Below are 14,118 nucleotides of genomic sequence, written 5' to 3' on the forward strand. Positions count from 1 at the left end.
ATTGTGAGTGTATGTGTGTATGTGTACGAGTGTGTCTATATGTGTGTGACTGTGTGTATGAGTCTGCGTGTGCGACTGTGTGTATGTGTGTCTGAATATGTGTGATTTTACGTGAGTGTGTCATGTATGTGTGCAAGTGTATGAGTGTGTTTAAGTGTGTATGTCTGTGTGTATGAGTGTGTCTATGTGTGTGAATGTGAGTGTGTGATGGTATGTATGTCTGTATATGCAAGTGAATGTGTCTATGTATGAGTGTGTGTGTGTGCGTGTATGAGTGTGTGTCTATGAGTATGCGTGTGAGTGATCATATATGTGTGTCTTTTAATTCAAACAGGTCGTATTTCCTGTGATGACTTACAATTTGCTTCTGCTTTAAAGGCTTCACAGAGAAGCTGCCGTCCATGTGCTGCAGGGGAGAAAGACAAAGAGGTTAAGGTGGTCAAGTTGGCACCTCTGAGCACCCCTGCGTGGCCGCCTGGCTTGGCCACCCTGCCCCAGCCAATCCATGCCCACAGCTGGAAAAAGAAAAAAAGAAAAAAAAAGATGGGGCCACTTGAAAACTAAAGAGCCAAGATTTCTCAAAACATGGACCTCAGGCCTGGCTGTGAAACGACCTGAGGCCTCCTAAACACACAGCGCCAGGACCCTCCGCTGACCCACAGAACCCAACTCTCCTTGGTTGGTCTCAAGCACACTCAAGCTGAAGGCCAATCAGCCAAGTTCAGATGATGGACAAGGGCCTCCTGCACACCAAGAAGTAGCACCCGGCAGCAAAAATCAAGACAGACAAAACAGGTTCCTGCTCTCCCAGGACCCGGCTGAGTTAGAAAGAGCGGGAGCACGCACAGTGGTGCACACACACGGAACCGCAGAGCTCTAAAAATGTAGGAACGGAATAGAACAAGCGCACCCAGCGGTATCCAGGGAAACATACCGCCGCTCGGAGTTCAACAAGGTTAATTACCGCTTGAGATCGGAGACCTCGCAACAACACTCATTATCCCTTCTCAGTCAACCATGATCAGCACTCAGAATTTTCCAGTGAGGCTGGTGGGTTCTAACAGAAATTTCCAGAATGTTGGACTCTAAAAGTAAAGCAGTTTCCCACTGGGTTCTGTACTTGAAGCACAGAATGGACCATTTTGCCAGAGATGGCCCATCTGCCTCTGCCAGAGGGCGCAGATGTGTCAACAGTCACCGTGGCTTCTGATGAGGCCGGGCTGGAGAGAGCAGCTGGGGAGCCCAGTACTAAAAAGGCAGAAGGCTGCCCTCTGCCCAGGGCACTTGCATCACCACAGTCTGTGGTCCTGGACCCGGGAGAGAACAGACCCAGCCTCACCACAGGACACACAGACGAGAGGGTCCTCTACCCAGCTCACAGAACCCCCGACGCTGGGGTGCTCTAGAAAGACCCAGATCACAGGGAAGAGCTGGACTCTGCACTTAGAGCTCTCAGGGGCTGCGACTGCACATGGGGCTGGAGGTGGGTGGATAGCCTGGGCTAGGCAGGACCGAGAGGCAGCGTGAAGCCCGCAGCAGGCAGGCTGGGCCTTGTCTCACGGGATCCTTTTCCCCTCCTGACTCCTGGGCTGCAGGATGGTGCCACACAGACCTGCAACGGCAGGGTGCTGATGAACGTCAGTGCACACTGGGGGCGGGGCCACCGAGGCACTATCAAACAAGGGTGCATCCCACCACCTCTGCCAAGTTCTCAGCAGAAACCCATGCCAGGTAGGCAGCAGCCCCTTGTCCATCCTGCCAGTGTTCTGAGTGTCTGCTCCGTGCCAGGCATCAAACTCAGCTCTGGGGATGCCACGAAACCCAATAGGACAGTGCTGCCCTTGTAAACATCAAGTGGGAACAACAGATGTTTGTCCCGAGTGGCGTCAGGAAAAGCCTCCTGCAGGGAGCAGGGCCTGCCCAGCCTGTAGGGTCAGGGTGCCGCAGCCAGGTGGGGGAAGGAGCAGCAGGTCTGGGGGTCTGTGACGTGTGCCAGGTGACACCCAAGGACACTGAGCCTGGTGGAAAAGGCTACAGCCTGAGGAGGTAACAACATTGCTGATCTCTGCACACCCCAGGGCGAAGTCAGTCTACCGCAGGGAGCCCTCCTTGTGGGAGCCCCAGCCCCTGTGGCAGCAGGCTCTACAGAATTCTACAGGGCTGGCCTCAGTCTAGAACATTCTCCCTCAACACACTCCAAGTACCCTTTGAAAAGCCTCTTGGCCAGGTACAGTGGCTCACGCTTGTAATCTCAGCACTTTCGAAGGCCAAGGTGGGAGGATCACTTGAGGCCAGGAGTTTGAGACCAGCCTGGGCAACAGAGCGAGACCTCTTCTCTACAAAAAAAAATTTTTTTTAAATTAGCCAGACGTGGTGGTGCATGCCTATAGTCTCAGCTACTCAGAAGGCTGAACTGGGAGGATCTCTTAAGCCCACGACGTCAAGGCTACAGTGAGCTGAGATCACACCACAGCCCTCTAGCCTGGGCAACAGAGCAAGACCCTGTTTAAAAAAAAGAAAAGAGATGGCCAGGTGTACCGGCTCACGCCTGTAATCCAAGCACTATGGGAGGGCGAGGCAGGTGGATCACCTGAGGTCAGGAGTTCAAGAACAGCCTGGTCAACATGGTGAAACGCCATCTCTACTAAAAACACAAAAAATTAGCCAGGCGTGGTGGCGGGCACCTGTAGTCCCAGCTGCTTGGGAGGCTGAGGCAGGAGAATGGCATGAACCTGGGAGACAGAGGCTGCAGTGAGCCGAGATCACACCACTGCACTCTAGCCTGGGCAAAAGAGTGAGACTCCATCTTAAAAAAAAAAAATTAGCCGGGCATGGTGGCATGGGCCTGTAATCCCAGGTACTTGGAGGCTGGGGCAGGAGAATCGCTTGAACCTGGGAGGCAGAGGTTGCAGTGAGCACAGATCACACCACTGCACTCCAGCCTGGATGACAGGGTGAGACTCCACCTCAAAAAAAAAAAAAAAAAAAGGCCGGGCACATGGCTCACGCCTGTAATCCCAACAATCTGGGAGGCTGTGGCAGGTGGATCACTTGAGGTCAGGAGTTTGAGACCAGTCTAGTCAACATGGTGAAACCCTGTTTCTACTAAACATACAAAAATTAGCCAGGCGTGGTCGTGCACACCTGTACTCCCAGGTACTCAGGAGGTTGAGGTGGGAGAATCGCTTAAACGTGGGAGAATCGTTTAAACCTGGGAGGCAGAGGTGGCGGTGAGCCGAGATCACCCCACTGAACTCCAGCCTGGGTGACAGAGAGAGCCCCGTCTCAGGAAAAAAAAAACAAAAGCAAATGCTAAGCCTCCTGACAGCGGAGCTCGGCCTTGGGACCAGAATGCTGGAAAGCAGGAAGCCACAGACACGCCCCAACCTGCCCCGGGCCCTTGACACTCAGCCACCCCACCAAGCCCCAACCCCTGCTCAGGCTTCTCGTCGCAAAAGGCCACCCCCTGCCCAGCTTCCAGGTCCCCGGGAAGGTGATGGTCAGATGGCACTTACCTTTTCAAAGGCAGCCAAGAGCACGTGGGCGTGGCCGGTCACTTCCACCACTGTTGGGGAGAGAGGGGCAGAATAGTCAGAGTCCGGGCCTGCCCCACCCAGGCATCTCACCTCCCTGACCCTGACAGGCCTGTGGCACCGAGGGCTCAGCCTGCACAGAGTCCATAGAGTACAGAGCCTGTTCTGGGACCCGCCCTCCTGAACTTTCCACCTCCTCACCTGCCCGGGACTCCAAGCTGCCCACACCCTGCCCTGTGGCAAGCCCAAGGCCCTATGCCTGGCCTGCTTCATCACTGCTGCAAACACTCCTCCCTCAGGACGTGCTTCTTTCCTGCATGGCCTGCACGCCCAGGAGGACGGAAGAGGACGTACTCACCGTCTCCTTCGTCCACCACAGCTTGGATGACCACTGGAAACACGCCCCGGTCCAGGTCAAAGTTCAGCTGAGGAGAGAGTTGGCAAGAACGGTCAGGACCCATACAGCCAAGCCTGGAAGCCTGGAGTCAGTCAACAGATGAGGTGGAGAAGGCAGGCAGGAGCAGGAGGCAGCAGCAGAGCTCAGAGGACACGCCTTGAGACGGCAGGGAAGGCGGATGCCGGGCTTGGCACCTTTTTTATGTGTGTGTTAAAACAGATACAACATAAAATCTGCCATTTTAACTACGTTTCAACAGCGTTGAGTAAAGTACATCTGTGTCATGCAACTGCCACCATCCATTTCCAGAACTTTTCATCACCCCAAACAGAAACCGCCCACGTAGCCATCAGCACCCACACACTCCCCGTCCCCTCCTCCAGCCCCCAGCAGCCACCATGTGCTTCCGGTCTCCAGAGATTTGCCATTTTCGGACCTGTCATTTACATGGAATTGCACAACAGGTGACCTTCTGTGTCTAGGTATGTTTCCAAAGTTCACCCATCGGTGCTGCTTTCCTTTTTCCGGCCAAATAACAGGCACTGTGTGGATATCCACACGCTGTGCACGCGTTCCTCCGCGACAGACACCGGGCTAGGCCTGTGTCCTGGCTACGGTGAGCAGCACTGCGCTGGACGCCGGTGCGCAAGTGTCTGCTTGAACCGCGTTTTCTGTTCTCCCGGGTGCGTGCCTCTGAGGGGAAGTGCTGGTCTCTGGGCAACTCCCTGTAACTTTCTGAAGAAGGCACCTGACTTGGCCCCAGCAAACACAAAAGGCAAGTGAGGAGAGCCTCCTGCCTCCCGAGCCCGACCACAGGCCTCACTAAGACCCATGAGGAAGGGACGAGCCCCTCCATGTCTGCAGCAACCACCCCCACAGACGTCCAGGTGGGACCGCTCCTGGCCCAGCACACGGGAACCCTGAGCCCGCAGCCAAGCACCCGCCCCTGAACGGCAATGCTCAGAACCAACAGACACACAGGATGTCTCCTCTCCCCTGCTGTCCCTCCATGAAGTGGGCAGCGGAAGCAGGGCAGGGGCACAGGTCCCCACCCCAGTGGCCAGGGTGGCTTTCATCTCAGGCCTTCCTCCCTCTAAGCCTCGGCTTCTTTCCCTGTAAAATGGGGTCATTACCACGCTGCCGCATGGGTTTCAAGGATAAAGCGCAAATGAAGTCCTCTCGACAGACCCAGCACAGAGACACCGCCTGTGGTGGCTGCTATAGTTGTTGTATTATTTTTTTTTTTTTTTTTTTTTTTTTTTGAGACAGAGTCTTGCTCTGTTACCCAGGCTGGAGTGCAGTGGCAGGATGTCGGCTCACTGCAACCGCCACCTCGTGGGTTCAAGCAATTCTCCTGCCTCAGCCTCCCGAGTAACTGGGATTATAGGCGCCCGCCACCACGCCCAGCTAAATTTTTGTATTTTTAGTAGAGACGGGGTTTCACCACGTTGGCCAAGCTGGTCTCGAACTCCTGACCGCCAGTGATCCGCCTGACTCAGCCTCCCAAACTGCTGGGATTACAGGCGTCGGCCACTGCGCCCGGCCAAATATTACTATTATTTAAGGAACAGAGGGAAATGTTTCTTCCTAAGATTTGTCAACACAGTGAATTTCCTACCAAAAACACAGGCGAGGAGAAAGGAGTTACAGCGGACCACAGACAGCAGTCAGGAGAAGGGGGACGGGGAGAAACATCAGTGTCAAGAAAGTGCCCGACTGCGAACCAGGGAGGCTATGTGGACATGGACACAGGGCAAAGGCTGGCAGCACCCAGGCGCTCCCAGGCATGTCCCCACCCAGCAGAACTCCATACCCACAGGCACCTGGCACATGGCTACCGCAGCTTCCTGCCATCTGGAGCTAAGAGTTCCATTCTGACCAGAATGAATGGCACAGGTAACCCATCCACACAAGAAGCCCTGGGCAGGCAGCCATCAGCTGAACAAACCACAAGTCTGGAGACCAAGTCCACACGGGCCTACGCCCCTCATCTCACGAGGAAGGGTCAGGGGTTCCAGCCACAAGTCCCATGGGACGGACACCAACGCACACATGGACAGAGGTGGGCAGAGACACTGATGCCGGGGGCTATGCTGTGAAGGCTGAGAAGTGCCGTGGTCTCTGTTAGTGAGGAAGGGTGGAGCCAGGAGCTGGCAGGGCACTGGCCCAGAGCCAGAGTCAGGGCTGCTGGCGTCGAGTCTAACTCCTCAATCATTCACTACAAACGGAACCCCACCTGAGCCTCAGTTTCCCCATTTGGCAAAATGGAACGGAAGCCATGCCTAATGCAAAGCTCCAAGTGCTGTGGCTGGCAGAACACACAGTCAACACCAGCACCCTGAAGCCCTGTGTGTCCAGGCAACGGGAGCCGACCCAGCCTCCTCCGGGAGGGGGCTGGAAGGTGCAGAAGGAGAAAAGGGTGTGAAAGGTGGCCAAGGAAGCCAATCCTGCGCCAGAGCTTTGTGAAAACGTCCAAACACATCAGAAAGCTGCAGACTGGTGGGCCTGACATGGTGGCTCACGCCTACAATCTCAACACTCTGGGAGGCCAAGGTACGAGGACTGCTGGAGCCCGGAAGTTTGAGACCGGCCTAGGCAACATAGTGAAACTCTGTCTCTACAAAAAAAAAAAAAAAAAAAATCAGCCGGTAGTTGTGGCACCTGTAGTCCCAGCTACTGGGAAAAGTTGAGGTGAGAGGATCGCTTAACCCAGGAGTTCGAGGCTGCAGCAAGCTGTGATTGTGCCACCGCACTCCAGCCTGGGAGACAGTAAGCCCCTGTCTCAAAAAAAGGGGAAAAAAAAAAAGGCTGCAGGGAGGTGGGGCACATGTTCACACCCACCAGGACCCAGCCAGGCCTCCAGCTTCCAGCCGTCTGAGGGATACCACAGACACCTGGGCTTGCCACAGAGAGGGACACTCCCTTCCCTGGTCTGGGGGGCCTGCCACGGGCTGATCATGCTGGGACTGTAGGACCCTTGTGAGCCTGTTTCCTGCCCACTCCACTGAGTCTGCATAGGATCCATCGTCCCAGGGTTGCCTGGCAACGCTCCCACACTGCTGCCACAAGGGCTGTCATTAAGCCTGGAAATGGGGAGTTCACGCACCGGCAGCCGCTCCTTTAGGTGATGGAGCCAGACAGGGGAGGCAGAGCTTTGTGGAGCACGTCCACCCCCGCGCCCCTGCCCACCCCTGGAATGCATCCACGCAGCCAGCACCGCAGCACTGGCGTGGGCCACTTTGTGCTCTGAGGAGCCTCTGAGTGAGCTGTGGTTTTTTTCTCATCACACTGCAGAAACTCAGTGCTGACAGTGCTTTACTGGTACGGAATAAAAACCAATGGTCTAGGGAGGCGTGCATGATGGTGGCTATAGCCTTCTCTCCCACTCCCCGGCTGGCAGACCGGTTTACAGTGGGCGGCCCCGGGCAAAGCCCTCTGCATGCTGATCACAGACCCCTCATGGCCACCCTGCAAGGGACTGTTTCCAGCCCCAGCCTACAGAGGGGCAAACCCAGGCTCACAGAGCTGCAGAACTGGCCTAACACTCTGGAGAGAGAAAGCGGCAGAACGAAAGTGGGCCCCCAGCCCCTCCACACATGTCCTCTCTGCTGCTAGGCAAGGCCAGGGCAGCCATGCTGGGCACCCCTGTGGCCTGTCCTTGCATCTGTGCTCTTGATGCTAAGCCATGCCTGGCCCAGCATCTGAGCCCCTCAGGTTCTCTTTGGGGAAGCGTCTCCCTCCTACTCCAGGTCTCTGTGGCCTGGCTGCAGGACAGGAGGCCCCTGCCCCAAGTGGGGCCACAAAGAGAAGGCACACGGCCTCCAAGTACCTCCGGATCCAGCCGGATGGCCATGCGCTGGCCTGCAGGGCACTCACTTAGAGCAGGGCCAGCAGAGAGAGATGGGAGGCTAAGCCACACAGATCCCCACCCTGATGACACAGGCCCTGGAAGAAACCTCAGGCCACCCAGCCTTCTCTGAATCTACACCAGTAAGTCTCTGGTTTTCTTTTCTTAAACCAGACCAAGTGTTTTTCTGTCACTTACATCCGCAAAAGTCCTGACAAGGATAGCACCTTGAAGGCCCCGCAGCAGCAGCTGCCCCCGACGTGCACGAACTCAGCACGGCCATCCACGCACGAGCCAGGGCTACGCTGCACACGGGCGCTCCTTCAGCTTCCTCAGCAAACCCTTACCAAAGGACCCCTGGTGTGTCCAGTGCCAAGTATGGGACAGAGGTAAGGACAACTAAGGGCACCGTGGTTCCAACCCTCTCTGGATGCTGAACACCGTACCCCTCAGGAAGCTGGCCACAATGACCACTCCCCTCCCCTAGCCACCTCGCCTGCAAACCCATGGCTCACAGGACACAGAAACTGGGGCTCCCCAGAGGGGCTGGGGGAGGGAGCCCAGGGAACATGAAACAAACAGGGAACACAGACACCCCCCAAACTCCCACTCCCCATAGCTCAGCACACATGCCACACAGCACCCACAGTCACACGTGAAAGCAGAGTGTGGGGTCCACGCCAGTGATGCCAGGAGAGGACAGAGACTCCGCCCACCCGAGGGACTCTAGGGAGACATTTATTTTACTTTTACTTTTTTTTTTTTTTACTTTCCTAAGAAATGGAGTCTCACTATGTTGCTCAGGCTGGAGTGCAGTGGCTATTCGAAGCTACAATCCCACTACTGATCAGCATGGGAGTTTTGATCTGCTTGGTTTCCAACCTGGACCAGTTCACCCCTCCTTAGACAACCTGGTGGTCCCCCACTCCCAGCTTTTATTTTTGAGACAGGGTCTCACTCTGTCACGCAGGCTTAAGTGCGGTGGCACGATCATGGCTCACTACAGCCTCGATCTCCTGGGCTCAGGTGATCTTCCTACTTCAGCCTCCTCAGTAGCTGGGACTATAGGCAAATACCACCACGCTCAGCTAATTTTTGTATTTTTCATAGAGACAAGGTTTTACTCAGGCTGGCAGGCTGGTCTCAGACTCCTGGCCTAAAATGATCCTTCCACCCCAGCCTCCCAAAGTGCTGGGATTACAGACTAGAGCCACCATACCTGGCTTGTTTTATTGTTAATGCAAGGACGAGGGAGGCTTTTTACAGAGAGTGGCTACAGGTCAGGAAGAGAGCCACAGGAATGTCCCCAGTGTAAGTCGGCTCATGAGGCCTGCTAGCAGGGCATGTGGTCAGTATCTCCTCCTGGCCTCAGACCTTGGACCCACAAGGTCTATATATATATATATATATATATATTTTTTTTTTTTTTTTTTTTTTTTTTTTTTGAGACAGAGTCTTGCTCTGTCGCCCAGGCTGGAGTGCAGTGGCGCAATCTCGGCTCACTGCAAGCTCCGCCTCCTGGATTCACACCATTCTCCTGCCTGAGCCTCCCCAGTGGCTGGGTCTACAGGCACCCACCACCATACCCGGCTAATTTTTTGTATTTTTAGTAGAGACGAGGTTTCACTGTTAGCGAGGATGGTCGTGATCTCCTGACCTCGTGATCCACCTGCCTCGGCCTCCCAAAGTGCTGGGATTGCAGGCGTGAGCCACCACGCCTGGCCACACAAAGTCTGTACTGTTACACAGGAACCCCCTGGACCAGGATCTTTGCAAGCTGCAGACCAGATGGACGCTGGAAAACAAGGCAAAGGGGGAAGAAGGGAGGACACAGCTTTGACTGAAAGCTGGAAAGGGGCCTAGGAGGGAAAACTAGCAAAGCAGGCACTCAAGCCGCAACCTACAAAAGGCCTGGTTAAAAGAGGTCTGCAGCAATGGCCGGGCGCAGTGGCTCACACCTGTAATCCCAGCACTTTGGGAGGCCAAGGCGGGCGGATCACGAGGTCAGGAGATCAAGACCATCCTGGCTAACACGGTGAAACCCCGTCTCTACTAAAAATACAAAAAACTACCCGGGCGTGGTGGCGGGCGCCTGTAGTCCCAGCCACTACGGAGACTGAGCCAGGAGAATGGCGTGAACCCGGGAGGCGGAGGTTGTAGTGATCCCAGATTCAGATTGCACCACTGCACTCCAGCCTGAGCGACAGAGTGACACTCTGTCTCAAAAAAAAAACAAAAAAAAAACAAAAAAAAAAGATGTCTGCACTAAGATTTTAAACAAAAGTAAGGTTAAAAAGCTTGACGGAATGCCACCTGGTGTGAACAGACCCTGCATTGCTGCAGCCCAGCAGAGGGAGCCCCATTCTTCACACCTCCCCAAACCCCAGTGTCCGAGCCTCCAAGTGTGGCTGGCTGGTCAGCCTCTGGTCCCCTGGCCCCAATAGCATGTGGCCCAGGCCTTGCTCCCGCCCATCTGCATGTCCACCTGAGCACACAGACTGGGGCGGCCGTTCCTAGGACTTATGAACCCCAGAGGAAGCCAAACACACAGGCCCCAATCTGCTGGCCCCACCCCCACCAAGGGGAGAGAATTCGGGAGGAGCAAAGGGCAAGGAGGAGCCCAGCCAGGATTACCTCGTCATCCTTCCATTCCGAGAAGTCGATCTTGAAGGAGGGTAGGGAGAACTGCTGGCTCACCCCTCTCTTGTAGTGGACGGTCTCAGACTGCAGCAAGGGGCTCTTGGGGCTGTATCTGCAGGGAGCCAGGAGCAAGCAGTGAGACTGAGGCAGGAAGAGGGCCCTCCGTGCCCGTCCCTCCCACTCTGACAGCTGGCAGGGATGCAGACACCTGTCTTTGGGGGACCCTCTCTCATAGGGGACAGCAAACAGCCTACATGGCCACGTGGCCCTCACCCTTCCAGGGCCTTCCACAGCCTCTCTGCTCACCATGCAGCTTTGCCCAGGTCAGACCTGGCTATGATTCTCCCAGAGCCCACGCCTGCCCAATCCCTTTGCTGCCTCCCCAATATAGCTGTGCTTTTCCTTTCCATGCAGTGCTAAGTTGGTTTACTTTTTTTTTTTTTTTTTTAAGAGTCTCCCTCTGTCGCCCGGGCTGGAGCGCAGTGCTATGATCTCAGCTCACTGCAACCTCTGCCTTCTGAGTTCAAGTGATCCTCCTGCCTCAGCTTCCCGAGTAGCTGGGATTACAGGTGTGCGCCATCATGCTAGGCTAATTTTTTATTTTTAGTACAGATGGGGTTTCACCATGTTGGCCAGGCTGGTCTCGAACTCCTGACCTCAAGTGATCCACCTGCCTCAGCCTCCCAAAGTGCTGGGATTACAGGCATGAGTCACTGCACCCAGCTTGAGTTTGTTTACTTTTTTAATGAACACAGTACTTAAGTATACACAGTGCAAAATGCTCCTTCCCCAACCCTCACGCCTGCTCCCAGAGGCCTGCTGTCTGCCTCAGCAGAGACCCACAGATCAGACCCGGAGGGCGGAGGCACAGTGGTGCCCACATGCAGCACGGGTCTCTCTTCCTCCACATTCAGACGGGGTAGGCGTCAACACTGCTCTTTCATGCGTCCGCACACATCAGGGGCTGCGTCCTGTGAACCACCACACAGGTCCCGCTGTGGTTTTACTGATTCAGTCAGGGCCCCTGGGGGACACCAGCAGATGGTCACCAACATCTCACTTTTCCCAACACTGCTTCAAGGACCACCCTCTGCATGTCTTAGCCACAGGCACGAATGCATCCCTAGGACAGGTGCCTCAAGCAGTTTCATTTCTGATAAAACTCCATGCAGGAACCCAATTCACAACCCACAGCCCCTCCCTCCACCCCCCTGCCCTGCCTGCCTGTGGCCAGGGCTCCACAGGCTCTCCTGGACAAAGGCACACCAAGCCCAGAGGTGAGGTGGGGCATGGGGGGGCCACCACTGTACACACAAAGGCAGAAGAGGCCTGCCAAGGCCGCCAGAGCCCAGCATGGTTGGAGGCACTACAAGGGAGGCCCGGGCTCAGCCTCAGTAAAAGGCACAGTAAGACACCACCCTCAGGCGGACCCCGGCTTTCTCCTGTGAGATGTGGAGGCCTGGACACATCCCTCTGTCTGAGCCTCAGTTTCCTTGTCAAGAGGCAGGGAGGGTGGCTTGCCCTGCAGCTCAAATGGATGGAGCACTGGCAGGCTGGATGGTGTCCGGGTGCCTGGGCATGGCCTCCAGGTCCTGGAGCTGATCCTGCTCTGTGATCCCCGCTGGGAGGGGAAGCAGACCTCGTACCAGGTCCTGAGAGGGGGACTGTGGCACTGGAGCCGCTCCTTCACTGTGATCCCCGCTGGGAGGGGAAGCTGGCCTTGCACCACGTCCTGAGAGAGGGGGACTGTGGCACTGCAGCCGCTCCTTCAGTGATCCCCGCTGTGAGGGGAAGCTGGCCTTGTGCCAGGTCCTGAGAAGGGGGGACTGTGGCATTTCTCTCATCACTAGATCACTAGTCCCTAGGGGTCTAGGACAGGGTGACACCAGCCAGGGCTGGCAGGGCACCCTCTCTGCTCCGTCTAGCCTTTCTGGTAGCAGCGGGACCCTCTCTTCAAGTGCACCCGACATGGTCACCCAACCCCTGATAGCTGGAGCACTGGGGGGGCAGGGGACAGACCACTTACTCACACTGGCCTGTGACCTCCGCCAGCACCCTCTCTGTGGCAGCCCCTGGACCCAGAACCCAGCTCCTCCACCATGTCGGCCAGGTCTGAGGAGGGCACCAGGCCCCATGGGTGTCACACACTCAACCCCAAGCAGTGGGGTGCAAGGAGGGGACAGAGGGGCCTGCCCTGGTCACTCCAAACGCTCCTACACCCAAGAATTCCACGCCTGTCATAGCACACAGGCATGCATTACTACTGTCATTAAAGAAATATAATCAAGTGCCAGGGCAAGGTAGAGCCTCAAAGAACCGTCTAGAAAAAGGGACCTGTTCCTCCCCCAAGTGCTGCTCCCCAGGAGGAGCCCTGGCTGCCGGGGAGCCCAGGGCCAGAGCCCAAGGGCAGCCTCACCTGGTGGCAGGTCCCTAAGAAGCTCCAGATAAGTTGTCTCCACCAGCCCCTCAGCTCGAGCACTCAGGCTCCTTTCATGAGCACCTGTCACGCGAGGGGCTGTGCACAGGACACATGGTCCCCTCCTCACACCACCCACCCACATTTCCAGCTGAGGACACAGAGGCACAAGCAGTCACGTGCCCCAAGCCACTCAGCGGGGACAGCATTCAAAGCCTAGGCTCTCAACCACACCCTATCCCCAGATGCAAAGCTGACCACTGGGCGGTGTGCTCCAATGCAGGAAGGCGGGGGCACGCTCCTGCCTGTCTCTAAAACCACTTGGGGCAGATGTGCCCTTGTAGCCTGGAGGCGGCCCTGCCAGCTCCTGCTGAAGTTGCAGCTTTCACACTTTCAGGGCCAGAAGGACCCTTATCTCAAATAAAACCTCTGAAAGTGCAAATATGTAATTATGACACATTAAAAAATAAATATTTGGTCCCGGCCCCGGTTCCCGACACAGAGTCCTCTAAAACCCTTGTCATTTCCTGAGCGACGGGTGCTAGGAGCCCCTTTTGTTCTAACATTTGTTCCTTGACCTTTGCTCCCAACACAGAACTCCAAACCCTTGGAATTTCCCGGGTGGTAGGAGTGTCTTATGTGCCAATGAGGTGACTCTTGGCTCCTGGGGGGGAGGGGCGCCAGAAAGACCAAGCCATGATTAGAGACTCTGAAGTGTCATCTAAGAGCTCCCGAGGCAAAACGAACAAAAACCTGGGCCAAGTGGGCTGGGTGTGGGGGCTCACGGCTGTAATCTCAGCACTTTGGGAGGCCAAGGCAGGTGGATCACCTGAGGTCGAGAGTTCGAGACCAGCCTGACCAACATGGAGAAACCCCGTCTCTACCAAAAATACAAAACTAGCCAGGCGTAGTAGCGCATGCCTGTAATCCCAGCTACTTGGGAAGCTGTGGCAGGAGAAGCACTTGAACCCAAGAGGCGGAGGTTGCAGTGAGCCAAGATCACACTATTGCACTCCAGCCTGGACAACAAGAGTTGTTGTTTTGAAACTCTGTCTCAAAAACAAACAAAAACCACTTTGGGAGGCTGAGATGGGCAGATCATGGGGTCAAGAGATTGAGACCATCCTGGCCAACATGGCGAAACCCCCATCTCTACTAAAAATACAAAAATTAGCCCAGCATGGTGGTGCGTGCCTGTAGTCCCAGCTACTCAGGAGGCTGAGGCAGGAGAATTGCTTAAACCCGGGAGGCGGAGGTTGCAGTGAGCCGAGATTGCGCCACTGCA

At 55.7% G+C, this 14,118-nt stretch overlaps 1 protein-coding gene across 7 annotated transcripts in view; it reads right to left on the minus strand.

Annotated features, from left to right (window-relative positions):
• The window catches only part of MGRN1 (mahogunin ring finger 1), a 71,914-nt gene that overhangs the window by 23,660 nt on the left and 34,136 nt on the right, over positions 1-14,118 (minus strand). For all 7 annotated transcript variants that reach the window (XM_063618291.1, XM_063618292.1, XM_055242865.2 and 4 more), the window contains 4 exons: positions 10,412-10,529; positions 3,892-3,958; positions 3,516-3,565; positions 359-406 (listed from right to left, as the gene is read on the minus strand). In XM_063618291.1, coding sequence (XP_063474361.1) covers positions 359-406; positions 3,516-3,565; positions 3,892-3,958; positions 10,412-10,529 — 283 coding nt within the window. The remainder of the gene's footprint in view (positions 1-358; positions 407-3,515; positions 3,566-3,891; positions 3,959-10,411; positions 10,530-14,118) is intronic.

The sequence above is a fragment of the Symphalangus syndactylus genome, chromosome 14, assembly GCF_028878055.3.
Source record: "Symphalangus syndactylus isolate Jambi chromosome 14, NHGRI_mSymSyn1-v2.1_pri, whole genome shotgun sequence".
Lineage (NCBI taxonomy): Eukaryota > Metazoa > Chordata > Mammalia > Primates > Hylobatidae > Symphalangus > Symphalangus syndactylus.